At 36.2% G+C, this 14,171-nt stretch overlaps 1 protein-coding gene across 19 annotated transcripts; it reads right to left on the reverse strand.

The window, feature by feature from the left end:
- Window positions 1-487: 487 nt before the first annotated feature.
- Window positions 488-13,922, reverse strand: LOC102779745 (uncharacterized). Of its 19 annotated transcripts, XM_087852208.1 has the most exons (31): window positions 13,822-13,922; window positions 10,702-10,727; window positions 9,721-9,754; window positions 9,540-9,596; window positions 9,201-9,257; window positions 8,894-8,950; window positions 8,600-8,656; window positions 8,293-8,349; window positions 8,087-8,131; window positions 7,888-7,932; window positions 7,639-7,695; window positions 7,300-7,356; window positions 6,993-7,049; window positions 6,790-6,834; window positions 6,495-6,551; window positions 6,285-6,329; window positions 6,100-6,144; window positions 5,892-5,936; window positions 5,691-5,741; window positions 5,505-5,561; window positions 5,297-5,341; window positions 5,096-5,146; window positions 4,910-4,966; window positions 4,702-4,746; window positions 4,501-4,551; window positions 4,315-4,371; window positions 3,560-3,589; window positions 2,575-2,746; window positions 2,107-2,219; window positions 1,783-1,951; window positions 488-1,005 (listed from the first exon to the last, which is right to left on the reverse strand). In XM_087852208.1, exons 2-31 carry the CDS (start codon window positions 10,711-10,713, stop codon window positions 906-908), a joined length of 1,827 nt encoding a protein of 608 aa, XP_087708334.1. In that variant the 5' UTR covers window positions 10,714-10,727; window positions 13,822-13,922; the 3' UTR covers window positions 488-905. The 19 variants fall into 19 exon arrangements, with proteins under 19 accessions (XP_087708334.1, XP_087708338.1, XP_087708336.1 ...); XM_087852212.1 differs by lacking the exon at window positions 8,600-8,656; XM_087852210.1 differs by lacking the exon at window positions 8,087-8,131.
- Window positions 13,923-14,171: the final 249 nt, after the last annotated feature.

Here is a 14,171-nt window from a genome sequence, read left to right on the forward strand (position 1 = left end):
GTTGGCGGTGTTATGGAATCACCTTGTATCTCCCTGTTCTCCTTAGTGCCTGTGTGTGTATGTGTGTGCATGTATATATGTATCTGTGTGCCTATATGTGTTCATTCTGGGTTTGCAGGGGGTTATGTGCACGTATAGGCTCGCATCAAGAATACTTGATTTTAAAGGAAATGTGGCGAAGGTGTTATGTAGGTCAGCGAGAAAGGGAAGCTGTAAATACACTAATCCTGCACTAAAAAAACAAACTGTCTTTTTTTCTATAAATAGACATTAGTTCTACCTGTGTGTTTGCTTGTTAGTGTTGCCAATTATTTTGATGTAAAATTCAGATTTACTGAGTTGCGCTTTTCCACATTTTCACTTTCCTGTCAAACAACACAGCATGCGTATCACATTAGTCCTCGCCATCTGCTGAAAACATATACTGTGCATCTGCATAACTCACATCAAGTCATAGCTTCATGTAAGCTCAAGAGAAGAAACCGACTTGCTGTTCATTAGTGGTTTTATTCGTTTTAGTCGTTTGGTTCATTAGTCAAACAATGTCATGCTTTCATAATCACTGAAAAGAAAAGAAAGTTAAAGCAGAAAAACTTCCTCCTGTACCACTGAAAACATTTGCGTACATATTTAATACTAAATCTTCATTTTTAGCTGCTTTTGTGTCGTTCACATCACCATGGTCGCTTGAAACAAGATCATCTTTCATTTAGCAACACCTGTGCTTTTGCAACGCCGCTAAGTGAAGATGTCTGCGAAGGGGGCCCATTACAAATTCTTCCCGATATTACGCCCAGTAAAAAATGAATTATTAAACAAAAGAAATAGCAGAGGAAAATTAAAGTGATATGAAGAGGAACTTCTTCTCTCCCCACAATTCTAAGCGTGGTGGACTCGATTGGGGCTCAGTTGTTACATGGGCATCCAAAGCGAATTTTGTAGTCTCTGCACTTGCCAGTAGTCTGGTCCTTATTGCGGCAAACAAATCCGTCAGTTGGATTGTACCTGAAAAAAATGAGCACAAAGTAAGCTACAAATATGCTTAATGTTTTTATTTTATTTTATTATTACATTGATAATAATCTAAAACAGGAACTTGTGTTTATTGTACAAAGACATACATATTTAGTTAGTAGGTCTAATTTGCCCACCATAAAATAATTAAAGTGCACAGAGTAAAGCAGAGTAAAGATGTATGGTCAAATGTACCTTGTATTCTCCAGCACTTTACTCCACAGTCAATAAGACTGGTAAAGTAATATGTAAATGTCAGTTCATTTCCACTGTTTAATGAGGCATGTTGGTTAAACCATACTTACTTTTGTTGTTGCAGTTGTCTTTTTTTTTAATGATAAAAATAGATGACCTGGTTTCGCAATAGTGCTGTTGGCAGGTCCAATAAAAATGAATTTTACTCATCCAAATGTCTTGTGTAATTTGTTTTTTTATAAGTGTAAATGTGAAATGTCTCAAACATCCTATTTAAATAAGATAAAATAATCACAAGTAAATCATTTCCTGTCATGTATTACTTTTTCTTTCTCATAACACACATATTGTTTAAGTCAACCCAGTAATACAAGAATGAATTTCGACATTATGCAGTTCCCTCAGGAAAAATGATCACCCTTACAAATATAACTGAATTCCCATTCGTTGTTTAAGAAGTATCTTCAGGCAGAACATGTCTAAAATTTGGAAACTTGAGGCAAGAGGCGTTGTTGCTGAACAACGTTTGTACCAAACGTGAAGCTTTTATTGTTTTCTTAGGAGGCAGCTTACATGTAAAAGGTCTCCCCTGTGTAGATGGCTGGGGTCATCGTGTCAGTGGTAACAGCGTCCACATACAGAGGGTTGTCACAAATTTTGTATTGTTTCTTCAGTTCACTTAAAACCTCCCAGTCTCCTGTTGCACCAGGATTATCGCGATTAAACCAGCTGGTCCAACACACTGCAGCGAGTAAATACGGACAAAGCATGCCTGTTAGAAAACTACAGAACCAAAGCAACATTTTAAATGACTGTCTATACTTTATGCAATAAAAAAAAGCAAGAAATCAGTTTGCATTAGGAGCTTAATATTCCACATGCAGAATGTAGTGATACCTCCTCTGTCACAAAACGGGGGATAGCAGCTGAAGCGAACACGATAATCGTTGCACTTCTTTTTCTTGATCTGGTCTTTGTTTCTGCAGATGAATCCTGAAGTTATGTCATTTCTAAAAAAGAAAAAAGAAAAGAAGGAGACCGACATGAAACTGACTAAGAGCAGCCTAATGGCTGTAACCACTTAAGTGTATTTGCATTTTTTAGACATGTTAATGCATGGTTAAAGGCATGGCAATCAAACTCTGTCAGCCCATCTGTCTGTCTGTTGATTTGTCACCACTGTGGTACAGGCTGCAATATCTCCAAAACACTGGATGGATTGCTGTGGCATATGGTTCATGTCACACTTTGGTGAATCCTCAAACTGTGTCCAACTTAAACAGTGAAAATGCAAATGCTGCCAATTCCATAGAATATATCACTCACACACACTTTTTCACATATTTTTTCTTCTACTGTTCTTACTTGTAAATCACGTCCCCTGCTGCAGCCACAGTGAGCCCAGATAGAGTCTTGGCTTCGATAGCTGCTGGTCTAGGGCAGATCTTTCCAGGGTTCTCTTTGCGGAGCCTGCAAAGAGTTTCCCAGTCTCCAGATGCAGAAGGGTCGTCTCTATCGAACCATTCTGTCCAGCATCCTGGAAAAGGGTCAAATTCAGATAATTTAGCAACTTTGAAAGCTTTTCTGTAAATGTTTTCATTTGACTAAGACAAATTGTGAATGTTAAAAAAGATGGCTGTGATGGACAGTGGTGTGAAAAAGTATTTAGTTTCAGATCATCAAAGAAACTTAAATATTAGACAAGGATAACATAAGTAAACACAAAATGCATTTTCTAAATGAAGGTGTTTATGATTTAAGGGAAATAAATCCAAACCTACATGGCTCTGTGTGAAAAAGTGATTGCCCCCTAAACCTAATAACTGGTTGGACCAACCCTTAGCAGCAAAAACTGCAATCAAGAGGAATTTTGGACCAATCATCTTTGCATAATTGTTGCAACTTTGCCACATTGTAGGGTTTTCAAGCATGAAACGGCTTTTTAAGGTCATGCCACAGCATCTCCTTTGGATTCAGGTCAGGACTTTGATTGGGCCGCTCCAAAGTCTTCATTTTGTTTTTCTTAAGTCGTCATCAATGTGCTCTTGGAGTAATTTTGGTCACTCTTGGGAAGCTTTACCCTTGTTCCAAGTTTTCTCATTTTGTATATAATGGCTACTACGTTGGTTCACTGGAGTCCCAAAGCCTTACTTTCTCCCTTAATCACTGAAATCCTCATTTAAAAACTGAATTTCATATTAACTTGGGTTATCTTTGTCTAATATTAAAAATTGTTTGATGATCTGAAATATGTAAGTGTGAAAAACATGCAAAACACTAGGAAATCAGGGGGGCAAACACTTTTTTGCACTGTAACTGCAAATGAGAAAACAAAATGTGATCTCCTTACGAATGTTGATGGGATAGAAGCAGGGCTTTCCTGAAATGCAGAAAATGAAGAAACAGCAGAAAGTGAGACTTTAAAAATTGCACAAACTGATCAATTAAAATACATCGATTGTTTTTCAAATACAATGAATTTGATACTTTAGATGGTGAGAAAATGAGAGTTAATACTGTGTGATTACCAAAAAAAAGAGGAAAGTCCTATTTTATCAGGAAACTGATAAAAAGGATAAAATAGCTACTCCTGTGTGACAAATGAAACACTAAATTTTCCACCTTAGGAACTTAGAAACTTCACTTCACTTTGGGTTATATTAAAGTGAACGGTCTTCTTTTGTTCCTTAAAATCAGACACACACTCGAGGCGTAGGTTGCTTTCTAGTAAATATAAATGCTATAATGTCATTTTATTTGTGATGGTGTACAGTGCTAATGGCTTTGTGTACCTGTCAAAGTTATTTAATTAAATGTATTTAATTTAGTTAAATACACCTTAAAAGATAAGATAAGAAAAAATCTGAATTTCCACTGTCACATCAACACATTTAACACATAATCCAGTAAACAGTTTAATGTGCATTTAGCAACCAAGCTTTAGCAACCAATTAAAAAAATGTAGAATATAGATGTAAATGTATAGAATAATACATCATCATTTTGGGGGCATTGTTTGACATCACAATATAAGCAAATATTTCTCTCATTTCAAAGTATGCCACTGACTACACATTGGGTGTGACACATAGTGAAGGGTCTTACTATTTCCATCCTCTTCTTCCTTTGAACTAGATTCACTGGAGTCCTGCTTTTTCCTTTCTAGTAAACATAAGAAGAATAACAGTCCTTACAGTTCATGGAGTTCCAAGACATTACAAAGTTCTTCCACCGTGATTAAAATACACCACACTGTATGTGATAAAGATACACAGTGTTGAAGGCTCTTACCGTTCTTTTCTTCCTTTGAACTAGATTCACTGGAGTCCTGCTCTTTGCTTCCTATTAAGTGGAATAATGTTGTATTTTGTTACAGTGTACAATTCTTGTCAAATTTGAATAATTTTACAAGAAGATGCAAAGCTCTTCAACAGAGACTGAAGATATGCACATTTTACATGGTATTAATCAAGTTATAATGAAGGATCTCACCCTTGTTATCTTTTGGTTTCTTAGAACTGGAGCCTCTTGAATTTTCTAGTTAAAATGAATAAAAAGATCTTTTGTGATTGTGTACAGCTCTGGGAGTTTACAAAATTGTCAAAATTGAATACATTTACAAGAAGCTGAAAAGTTCTTCAGCCCATTTTATGTACATACACATTTGTGACATAAATCAAGTTGTAATGAAGGATCTGACCTTTTTTATCCTTTTGTTCCTTAGAATTAGATTCACTAGAGGCCTGCTTTTTCCTTTCTAGTAAACATAAAAAGAATAACAGTCCTTACAGTTTATGGAGTTCCAAGAAGTTACAAAGTTCTTCCACCATGATTAAAATACACCACACTGTATGTGATACTGATACACAGTGTTGAAGGCTCTTACCGTCCTTTTCTTCCTTTGAATCAGATTCACTGGAGTCCTGCTCTTTGCTTCCTATTAAGTGGAATAATGTTGTACTTTGTTACAGTGTACAATTCTTGTCAAATTTGAATAATTTTACAAGAAGATGCAAAGCTCTTCAACAGAGACTGAAGATATACACATTTTACATGGTATTAATCAAGTTATAATGAAGGATCTCACCCTTTTTATCTTTTGGTTTCTTAGAACTGGAGCCTCTTGACTTTTCTAGTTAAAATGAATAAAAAGATCTTTTGTGATTGTGTACAGCTCTGGGAGTTTACAAAATTGTCAAAATTGAATACATTTACAAGAAGCTGAAAAGTTCTTCAGCCCATTTTATGTACATGCACATTTGTGACATAAATCAAGTTGTAATGAAGGATCTGACCTTTTTTATCCTTTTGTTCCTTAGAATTAGATTCACTAGAGGCCTGCTTTTTCCTTTCTAGTAAACATAAGAAGAATAACAGTCCTTACAGTTTATGGAGTTCCAAGAAGTTACAAAGTTCTTCCACCATGATTAAAATACACCACACTGTATGTGATACTGATACACAGTGTTGAAGGCTCTTACCGTCTTTTTCTTCCTTTGAATCAGATTCACTGGAGTCCTGCTCTTTGCTTCCTATTAAGTGGAATAATGTTGTACTTTGTTACAGTGTACAATTCTTGTCAAATTTGAATAATTTTACAAGAAGATGCAAAACTCTTCAACAGAGACCGAAGATATACACATTTTACATGGTATTAATCAAGTTATAATGAAGGATCTCACCCTTTTTATCTTTTGGTTTCTTAGAACTGGAGCCTCTTGACTTTTCTAGTTAAAATGAATAAAAAGATCTTTTGTGATTGTGTACAGTTCTGGGAGTTTACAAAATTGTCAAAATTGAATACATTTACAAGAAGCTGAAAAGTTCTTCTGCACATTTTATGTACATACACATTTGTGACATAAATCAAGTTGTAATGAAGGATCTGACCTTTTTTATCCTTTTGGTCCTTAGGACTGGAGTCAGTGGAGTTTTCTAGTAAATATAATAAGAAAATGATGTCTGTTGTGATTGTGAAAATTGTCAAAAATGAGTAACTTTTACTAAACTCTTCTGCAGTGATTGAAATGATACACACTGTACTTGCATTAATCAAATTCTCATTAAGGATCTACCTTTTTTATCCTTTTGGTCCTTAGGACTGGCGTCAGGGGAGTTTTCTAGTAAATATAATCAAAAAATGATGTCTGTTGTGATTGTGCACAGTTCTGATGGCACAGCTGTCAAAACTGAATAACTTTACAAAATGCTACGAAGCTCTTCTGCAGTGATTGAAATAATACGCATTTCATGTGACACTAATCATATTACAATGAAGGATCTACCTTTTTTATCCTTTGGGTCCTTAGGACTAGATCCACGGGGAGCCTGCTGGTCGCTTCCTAGTAAGAAGAATAATGTTGTGATGTTGTACAGTTCTACCAGTGACTGATATAATACACACTGTATTGACAATGAAATTGTTATGAAGGATCTCAATATTTCTATTTTTACAGTTCTGCCAATTTAGGTAATTTTCAAAAATTAACAACTTTACACAAAGATACAAAGCTTTTCAGCACAGACTGAAAATATACATATTTTATGTGACATTCATTAGGTTGTAATGAAGGATCTCACCATTTTTATCCTTTTGGTCCTTAGGACTGGAGTCAGTGGAGTTTTCTAGTAAATATATAATCAAAAAATGATGTCTGTTGTGATTGTGCACAGTTATGATGGCACAGCTGTCAAAACTGAATAACTTTACAAAATGCTACAAAGCTCTTCTGCAGTGATTGAAATAATATGCATTTTATGTGACATTAATCATATTGCAATACCTTTTTTATCCTTTGGGTCCTTAGGATTGGAGCCACTGGGAGCCTGCTGGTCGCTTCCTAGGGAGAAGAATAATGTTGTGATTTTGACTGAAATAATACACACTGTATTGACATTAATGAAATTGTTATGAAAGATCTAACTATTTCTATTGTTTTTTGTGACTGTATACAGTTCTGCCAGTTGACATAATTGCCAAAAAACAGCTTTACAAGAAGATACAAAGCTCTTCAGAAGAAAATATACACCTTTTATGTACATACATAAAACTAATTACAACATTATTCAAGTTGTAATGAAGGATCTCACCATTTTTATCCTTTGGGTTCTTAGAACTGGGGCCACTGGAAGCCTGCTTTTCACTTCCTAGTAAGAAGAATAATGTTGTATTTTTGCAATTGCCAACACTTCTGAGATATTATAGTCTTGTCAGAAGCTATTAACTTTAGAAGTAGATACAAAGTTCTTCATTTGAGACTGAAATAACGTACATTGTATGTAACATTAATCAACTTGTGATGAAGGATGTTACTATTTTAAGATTGTCAAATCTGAATATACAAGTAACATGTTACAATGTTTTTCTACATTAGCTAAAATACAGGACATTGGTCATGAAATGTAGCACCCTACTGTGAAGGGTCTTACCATTTTTATCTTTTTGTTTTTCAGAGCTGGGCGCACTGTCCACTTTGTATGTGTTTTCTGGTAAACACAATCATAACATTTTGTTTTGCTAATAATGCTTTAATTGCATATTTTTTGATTAAATGCACTGCTTATAAATTGCAGAATTGTCAGAATTGAATACATTTACAAGAAGCTGAAAAGTTCTTCAGCACATTTTATGTACATACACATTTGTGACATAAATCAAGTTGTAATGAAGGATCTGACCTTTTTTATCCTTTTGGTCCTTAGGACTGGAGTCAGTGGAGTTTTCTAGTAAATATAGTAAGAAAATGATGTCTGTTGTAATTGTGCACAGTGATTGTGCAAAATTGTCAAAAATGAGTAACTTTTACTAAACTCTTCTGCAGTGATTGAAATGATACACACTGTACTTGCATTAATCAAATTCTCATTAAGGATTTACCTTTTTTATCCTTTTGGTCCTTAGGACTGGCGTCAGGGGAGTTTTCTAGTAAATATAAATGATGATGTCTGTTGTGATTGTGCACAGTTATGATGGCACAGCTGTCAAAACTGAATAACTTTACAAAATGCTACGAAGCTCTTCTGCAGTGATTGAAATAATACGCATTTCATGTGACACTAATCATATTACAATGAAGGATCTACCTTTTTTATCCTTTGGGTCCTTAGGACTAGATCCACGGGGAGCCTGCTGGTCGCTTCCTAGTGAGAAGAATAATGTTGTGATTTTGACTGAAATAATACACACTGTATTGACATTAATGAAATTGTTATGAAAGATCTAACTATTTCTATTGTTTTTTGTGACTGTATACAGTTCTGCCAGTTGACATAATTGCCAAAAAACAACTTTACAAGAAGATACAAACCTCTTCAGAAGAAAATATACACCTTTTATGTACATACATAAAACTAATTACAACATTATTCAAGTTGTAATGAAGGATCTCACCATTTTTATCCTTTAGGTCCTTAGAACTAGATCCACTGGGAGCCTGCTGGTCGCTTCCTAGTAAGAAGAATAATGTTGTGATGTTGTACAGTTCTACCAGTGACTGATATAATACACACTGTATTGACAATGAAATTGTTATGAAGGATCTCAATATTTCTATTTTTACAGTTCTGCCAATTTAGATAATTTTCAAAAATTAACATCTTTACACAAAGATACAAAACTCTGCAGCACAGACTGAAAATATACATATTTTATGTGACATTAATCATATTGCAATGAAGGCTCTACCTTTTTTATCCTTTGGGTCCTTGGGACTGGAGCCACTGGGAGCCTGCCGGTCGCTTCCTAGTGAGAAGAATAATGTTGTGATTTTCACTGAAATAATACACACTGTATTGACATTAATGAAATTGTTATGAAAGATCTAACTATTTCTATTGTTTTTTATGACTGTATACAGTTCTGCCAGTTGACATAATTGCCAAAAAACAGCTTTACAAGAAGATACAAAGCTCTTCAGAAGAAAATATACACCTTTTATGTACACACATAAAACTAATTACAACATTATTCAAGTTGTAATGAAGGATCTCACCATTTTTATCCTTTGGGTTCTTAGAACTGGGGCCACTGGAAGCCTGCTTTTCACTTCCTAGTAAGAAGAATAATGTTGTATCTTTGCAATTGCCAACACTTCTGAGATATTATAGTCTTGTCAGAAGCTATTAACTTTAGAAGTAGATACAAAGTTCTTCATCTGAGACTGAAATAACGTACATTGTATGTAACATTAATCAACTTGTGATGAAGGATGTTACTATTTTAAGATTGTCAAATCTGAATATACAAGTAACATGTTACAATGTTTTTCTACATTAGCTAAGATACAGGACATTGGTCATGAAATGTAGCACCCTACTGTGAAGGGTCTTACCATTTTTATCTTTTTGTTTTTCAGAGCTGGCCGCACTGTCCACCCCGTATGTGTTTTCTGGTAAACACAATCATAACATTTTGTTTTGCTAATAATGCTTTAATTGCATATTTTTTGATTAAATGCACTGTCAATAAGTTGCAGAATTGTTAAAATTTAATAGTTATTGAGAACAACCCACCAAAAAGTAATCCCGCAATAATGGCAACAACCAACTGCAAGAAAAAATAGAAAAATAAATATGTTGGAATCACATAAAACTGCATTCTGCTTGTACATATTGTATTGAATGTATAAAATCAATTCTGATAATGTTGGGAAATTCTGTAAAACGTAGCTGAAACCAGAATACAATGATTTGCAAATTTCATAAACTGACACTTTATTCTCAGTAGAACATTAAAAACATTTAAACTGAGTCATTTTTGCTATTTCATGAAATATATCAGTGTGGTGGTGGTGTGGTCTTTGGCTCAGCTGCAAGGGAGGAGTGGTGCAGTTAGCTTAAGGGGGCGGCACCGGGAGCCAGGTGAGCCACAGGCGATTGTCTGATGACGGTGTCTCTTTTCCGTGTCTCTATAGTGAAGGCAGAGTCGAGCGGGGAGGAGGAGAGAGCTAGACTGAAACGGACTGCCTTCTTTGTGTGCATAACTCTCAATAAAAAACAATAACAGTGTGCAGAACCATCGTTTCTGGCGTGTACTTCTACAGTCAGATAATTTTAAATCTCCCACATCTGGAAAAGCACCATCAGTGCTGAAAGCTGTGAACAGGTTTTAGAGCAACATGTGCTCCCATCCATATTATGTTTCTTTTTGTCAAGGCCTTACATATTTCACCAAGACAATATTAAAGTTGAAGTGTATAGATGCTGAACTTGTTTCCCTGCAGTCCAGAACTTTTACTATTTGATGGCAAATCTAATACTGTCATCAAATTTTAAATCAGCCACTAATAAGTTTAAACTTATTTCACGTATTTTATATTGTGAATAAAAGTGTTTGCAAAATTTGCAAATCATATCATTCTGTTTTTATTTAGATTTTATGCAGAATCCCAACATTTTCGGAATTGAGCTTGTAATGTGAAAACATATGTATTACAGAACAAAAGGAAATTAAATTTTAATTGAACTTAAAATGTATTTAAAGTTATATATTACCAGTCGCATCATGATTGTAGAGGAACCTTAAAACAAAATGACAATGAAAATTGAACTTTCAAGAGGTGCATCACATGAGATCAATATTTTAGTTTAGACTATCTTTTTAATACAGTGATGGGAAAAAGTGTTTGCCCCCTTCCTGATTTTCCAGTCTTTTGCATATTTTTCACACTTACATGTTTCAGATCATCAAACACATTTTAATATTAGACAAAGATATTATTGATCTCTTGTTAATGTGTTGCTTCCGTAACTGGATACCCAGCAAGATTGCCAGTCTTCTAGCTTGCTTACTTGCCACAAGTGCACTGTGCCACCTACCAATAGAAAGGAAAAGATAATGTGCATATTTCCACGAGAGAAATCCCACGCCTGGACTGTCATTGACCGCCGCCATGATTCTAGCCTACGTCACAGCATCATGTGCGCTTTTTACGTCTAACACGAAAAATGCAGTCGTGGTGCTTTCGATTGTACTCAGAAGTCGGAAATTCTGCCTTCCGAATAGGAAAATGTAGGTAACACCAGACTGTAGATGAGCTGCATACACGGCTGGACTGGGACAAAAAATCGGCCCGGGCATTTTGACTAGAGAGTGGCCCGCCATTATAGGAAAAATCATAAAGCCTTTGAATGAAAACAAACACTGTTGTGACAGTGATGTACACGGTTCTGATGGTATATATGCATCAATCTATCAATCGTTTGTTGTAAGATTCAGATAATTATTTTTTAAAAGCTAGATATTTTAAATGAGAATAAGAAAGAAAAGTACTTCTTTGTGCCCCCCTCTCCCTGTTAATGCCCTACCTGCCCCCCTGGCAAAACATTGCTAGACCTGCCCCTGCACAGTTACCAGCCGTCAGCTAGGTAGAAAAAGGATCCTGGTGTTTTTTGTCTCTCACAAACAGTTCATAACTTCCCTTCAACTCATTCATGTCACCTAAAAGGTAAACCTGTTTCTCCATCACCTGTTCAGGTCTGATGATTCAGTAAGGACATCTCCTGATTTCATCTTCATGTTTCCCTCTCACCAGATAACTAAACCGATATCATGACCAGCAGCTTTTACAGCTGTGGCTCCAGCAAACATCAGCTGATACTAGAAAGTAATATTAAATAAATTCTATCAACAGCTGATCAAGCTTAAACGTGCTGCTCTTGTTTAACGCGACCTCCGCTGGTTTCTTCTTTCTGGCGCAAAGTGGGCGATAAACAAACAAGAGAGAAAAGCCGATCAGCTGATCATTGATCAGTTTCATGATTGAAGCAGAAACAGGAGAGGGAGGGGGAGAGAATGAGAGAAGAAGAGGCAGCTGACAGCATAAAGACAGAATAACTCCAGCTTTGTGTCTTTTTCATTGTAGCGGAAGTCCGGGACAAACTGTGTTCCTTTTCACCTCAATACCAATAATATATTCTCTGAATGCGGGACATTCCGTTTTTTACGGGATGGTTGGCAACTCTAATAATTAACCTTATGAACAAAATAAAGTTCGACATCAGTAACATCATAGCACTCACCCAGCTGTATAGAAACTCCATCATGCTAGCTAGTACCCAGTACAAAAAAGTCAGCATAACGAAAATAAACTCCACCTAAACTTGGTTTATATCTGACCCAGATAGACTGCAAGTCATAACTTCTTACCTGAAGTTCAGTTCACCTGACACTCGGACCGGCGGCCTCAACACCGCCTCGGGTCTCTGCTCCTCCTGCCTCCCCTTTCCCTCATCTACCTGCTGGTCTCCAACACTTGCTAATGTTACTGAATCTGTGGAAGCTCCGTGATAGCCACCGCAAGAAGTAACGAATAACGACCCTATCTAAATCCCAGTAATGATTAACGCGTTCCTGATTTTGGCATAATAACTAGTTACCATGTTCATTACCACAATAATAACGTAGTTACTGTAGTCCCTACACTGCTGGCCGACCTGTTGAATCAAGAAATCACTTAAATAGAAGCTGTCTGACAAAGTGAAGCAGGCTAAAAGATCTCAGAAAGCAACACATCTTGCAAGGATCTAAAGAAACACTTGAGAAACAAAGTCACTGACATCTATCAGTCTGGAAAGGTTTACAAAGCTATTTGTAAGGCTTTGGCACTCCAGTGAACCAAAGTGAGAGCCATTAGACACCAATGGAGTAAATCTGGAACAGCGGTGAAGCTTTCCAGGCTTGACTGGCTTACCAAAGTTACTCCAAGAGCACATTAACAACTCATCCAAGAGGTCACAAAATAACCCAGAAAACATTAAAGAACCTCAGGATTCACATGTCTCAGTTAAGATTAGACTTAATGATTCAACAATAAGAAAAGGAATGAGCAAAAATGGGAGAGTTCTAGGAGAAAACCTCTGCTGACCAAAACTAACTCAAAGGCTCATCTCACAATTGCCAAAAACATCTCCCCAAGACATCTGGTAAAACATTATTTTATGCAGACGAGATAGAAGTTGAACTTTTTGGAAGGTTTGAGTCCTGTTACATCTGGCATAAAAACTAACGTTGCAGACAAGGAACATCATACCAACAGTAAAATATGGTCATGGTAGTGTGATGGCCTGGGGCTGTTTGGCTGCCTCGGGACCTGGAAGACTTGGTGTGGTAAATGGAATCAAGAATTCTGCTGTCTACCAAAACATCCCAAAGGAGAATGTCCAGTCCAGTTTTTGACCTCAAGCTGAAGCGCACTTGGTTTTTCCAGCAGGGCAATGTTCCAAAACACACCAGCAAGTCCACCTCTGAATGACTTAAGAAAAACCAAATGAAGACTTACTCAGTGACCTAGTCAAGGTCCTGAACTGAATCCCATGGAGATGCTGTGGCATGACCATAAAAAGGTGTTTCATGCTTGTAAACCCTCCAGTGTGGCTGAATTGCAAAAAATATGCAAAGATGAATGGGCAGGGGACAACAATCTTTCACACCACTGTATATCGATTGAAGTTAGCTGTATTAAAAACATAATGCCACATCAAAATGCTACTAAATTATAGTACTACGTATATTAAATGTATTTTTTGAAAGGTTTCTTAAGTATTGTTTTAAATATAAGTACCAAGAAGCATCACGCTCAAAACCAAACAAATTTAAAAGAGAAAATCCTTTACCTGCCAAACCAGAAGAGACCCAGGACAGGAGTTCTCAGTCGTCAGTTTGTTTGTATGAAGTACTGTTTGGCTAAATGAGCAACCTTTCTGACAGCTTCTCCTCTTATATACAGCCCACAATCAGGAACATAGTTACCTGTAGGGGGTAAAGAAAACCACTTACTGCAATTATGTCATCCAGAACACACCCAAGGAAACTAATTCTCAAATGTAATTTGAGAATATTTGCCAGTAGTCATTTCACTTATTTCCTCATTCCATAAATCCCAATAGAAGGAAATTAGAATATATTGGTTAGAGGTCGACAGCTTCACCATTCTTCTCGTAGTCATGTTAAAACAAATGTTGCT

Source organism: Neolamprologus brichardi, chromosome 15 (assembly GCF_056152115.1).
Source record: "Neolamprologus brichardi isolate AB-2024 chromosome 15, ASM5615211v1, whole genome shotgun sequence".
Classification (NCBI taxonomy): Eukaryota; Metazoa; Chordata; class Actinopteri; order Cichliformes; family Cichlidae; genus Neolamprologus; species Neolamprologus brichardi.

What these genes read in the sequence shown, in the direction of transcription:
- LOC102779745 (XM_087852208.1), bottom strand. An exon ending in TTCAAAGGAAGAAAAGGACG is followed by an intron (nt 4,967 to 5,095) that starts GTAAGAGCCTTC and finishes TATGTTTACTAG; the next exon opens with AAAGGAAAAAGCAGGCCTCT. An exon ending in CTTCTATCCCATCAACATTC is followed by an intron (nt 2,747 to 3,559) that starts GTAAGGAGATCA and finishes ACCCTTTTCCAG; the next exon opens with GATGCTGGACAGAATGGTTC.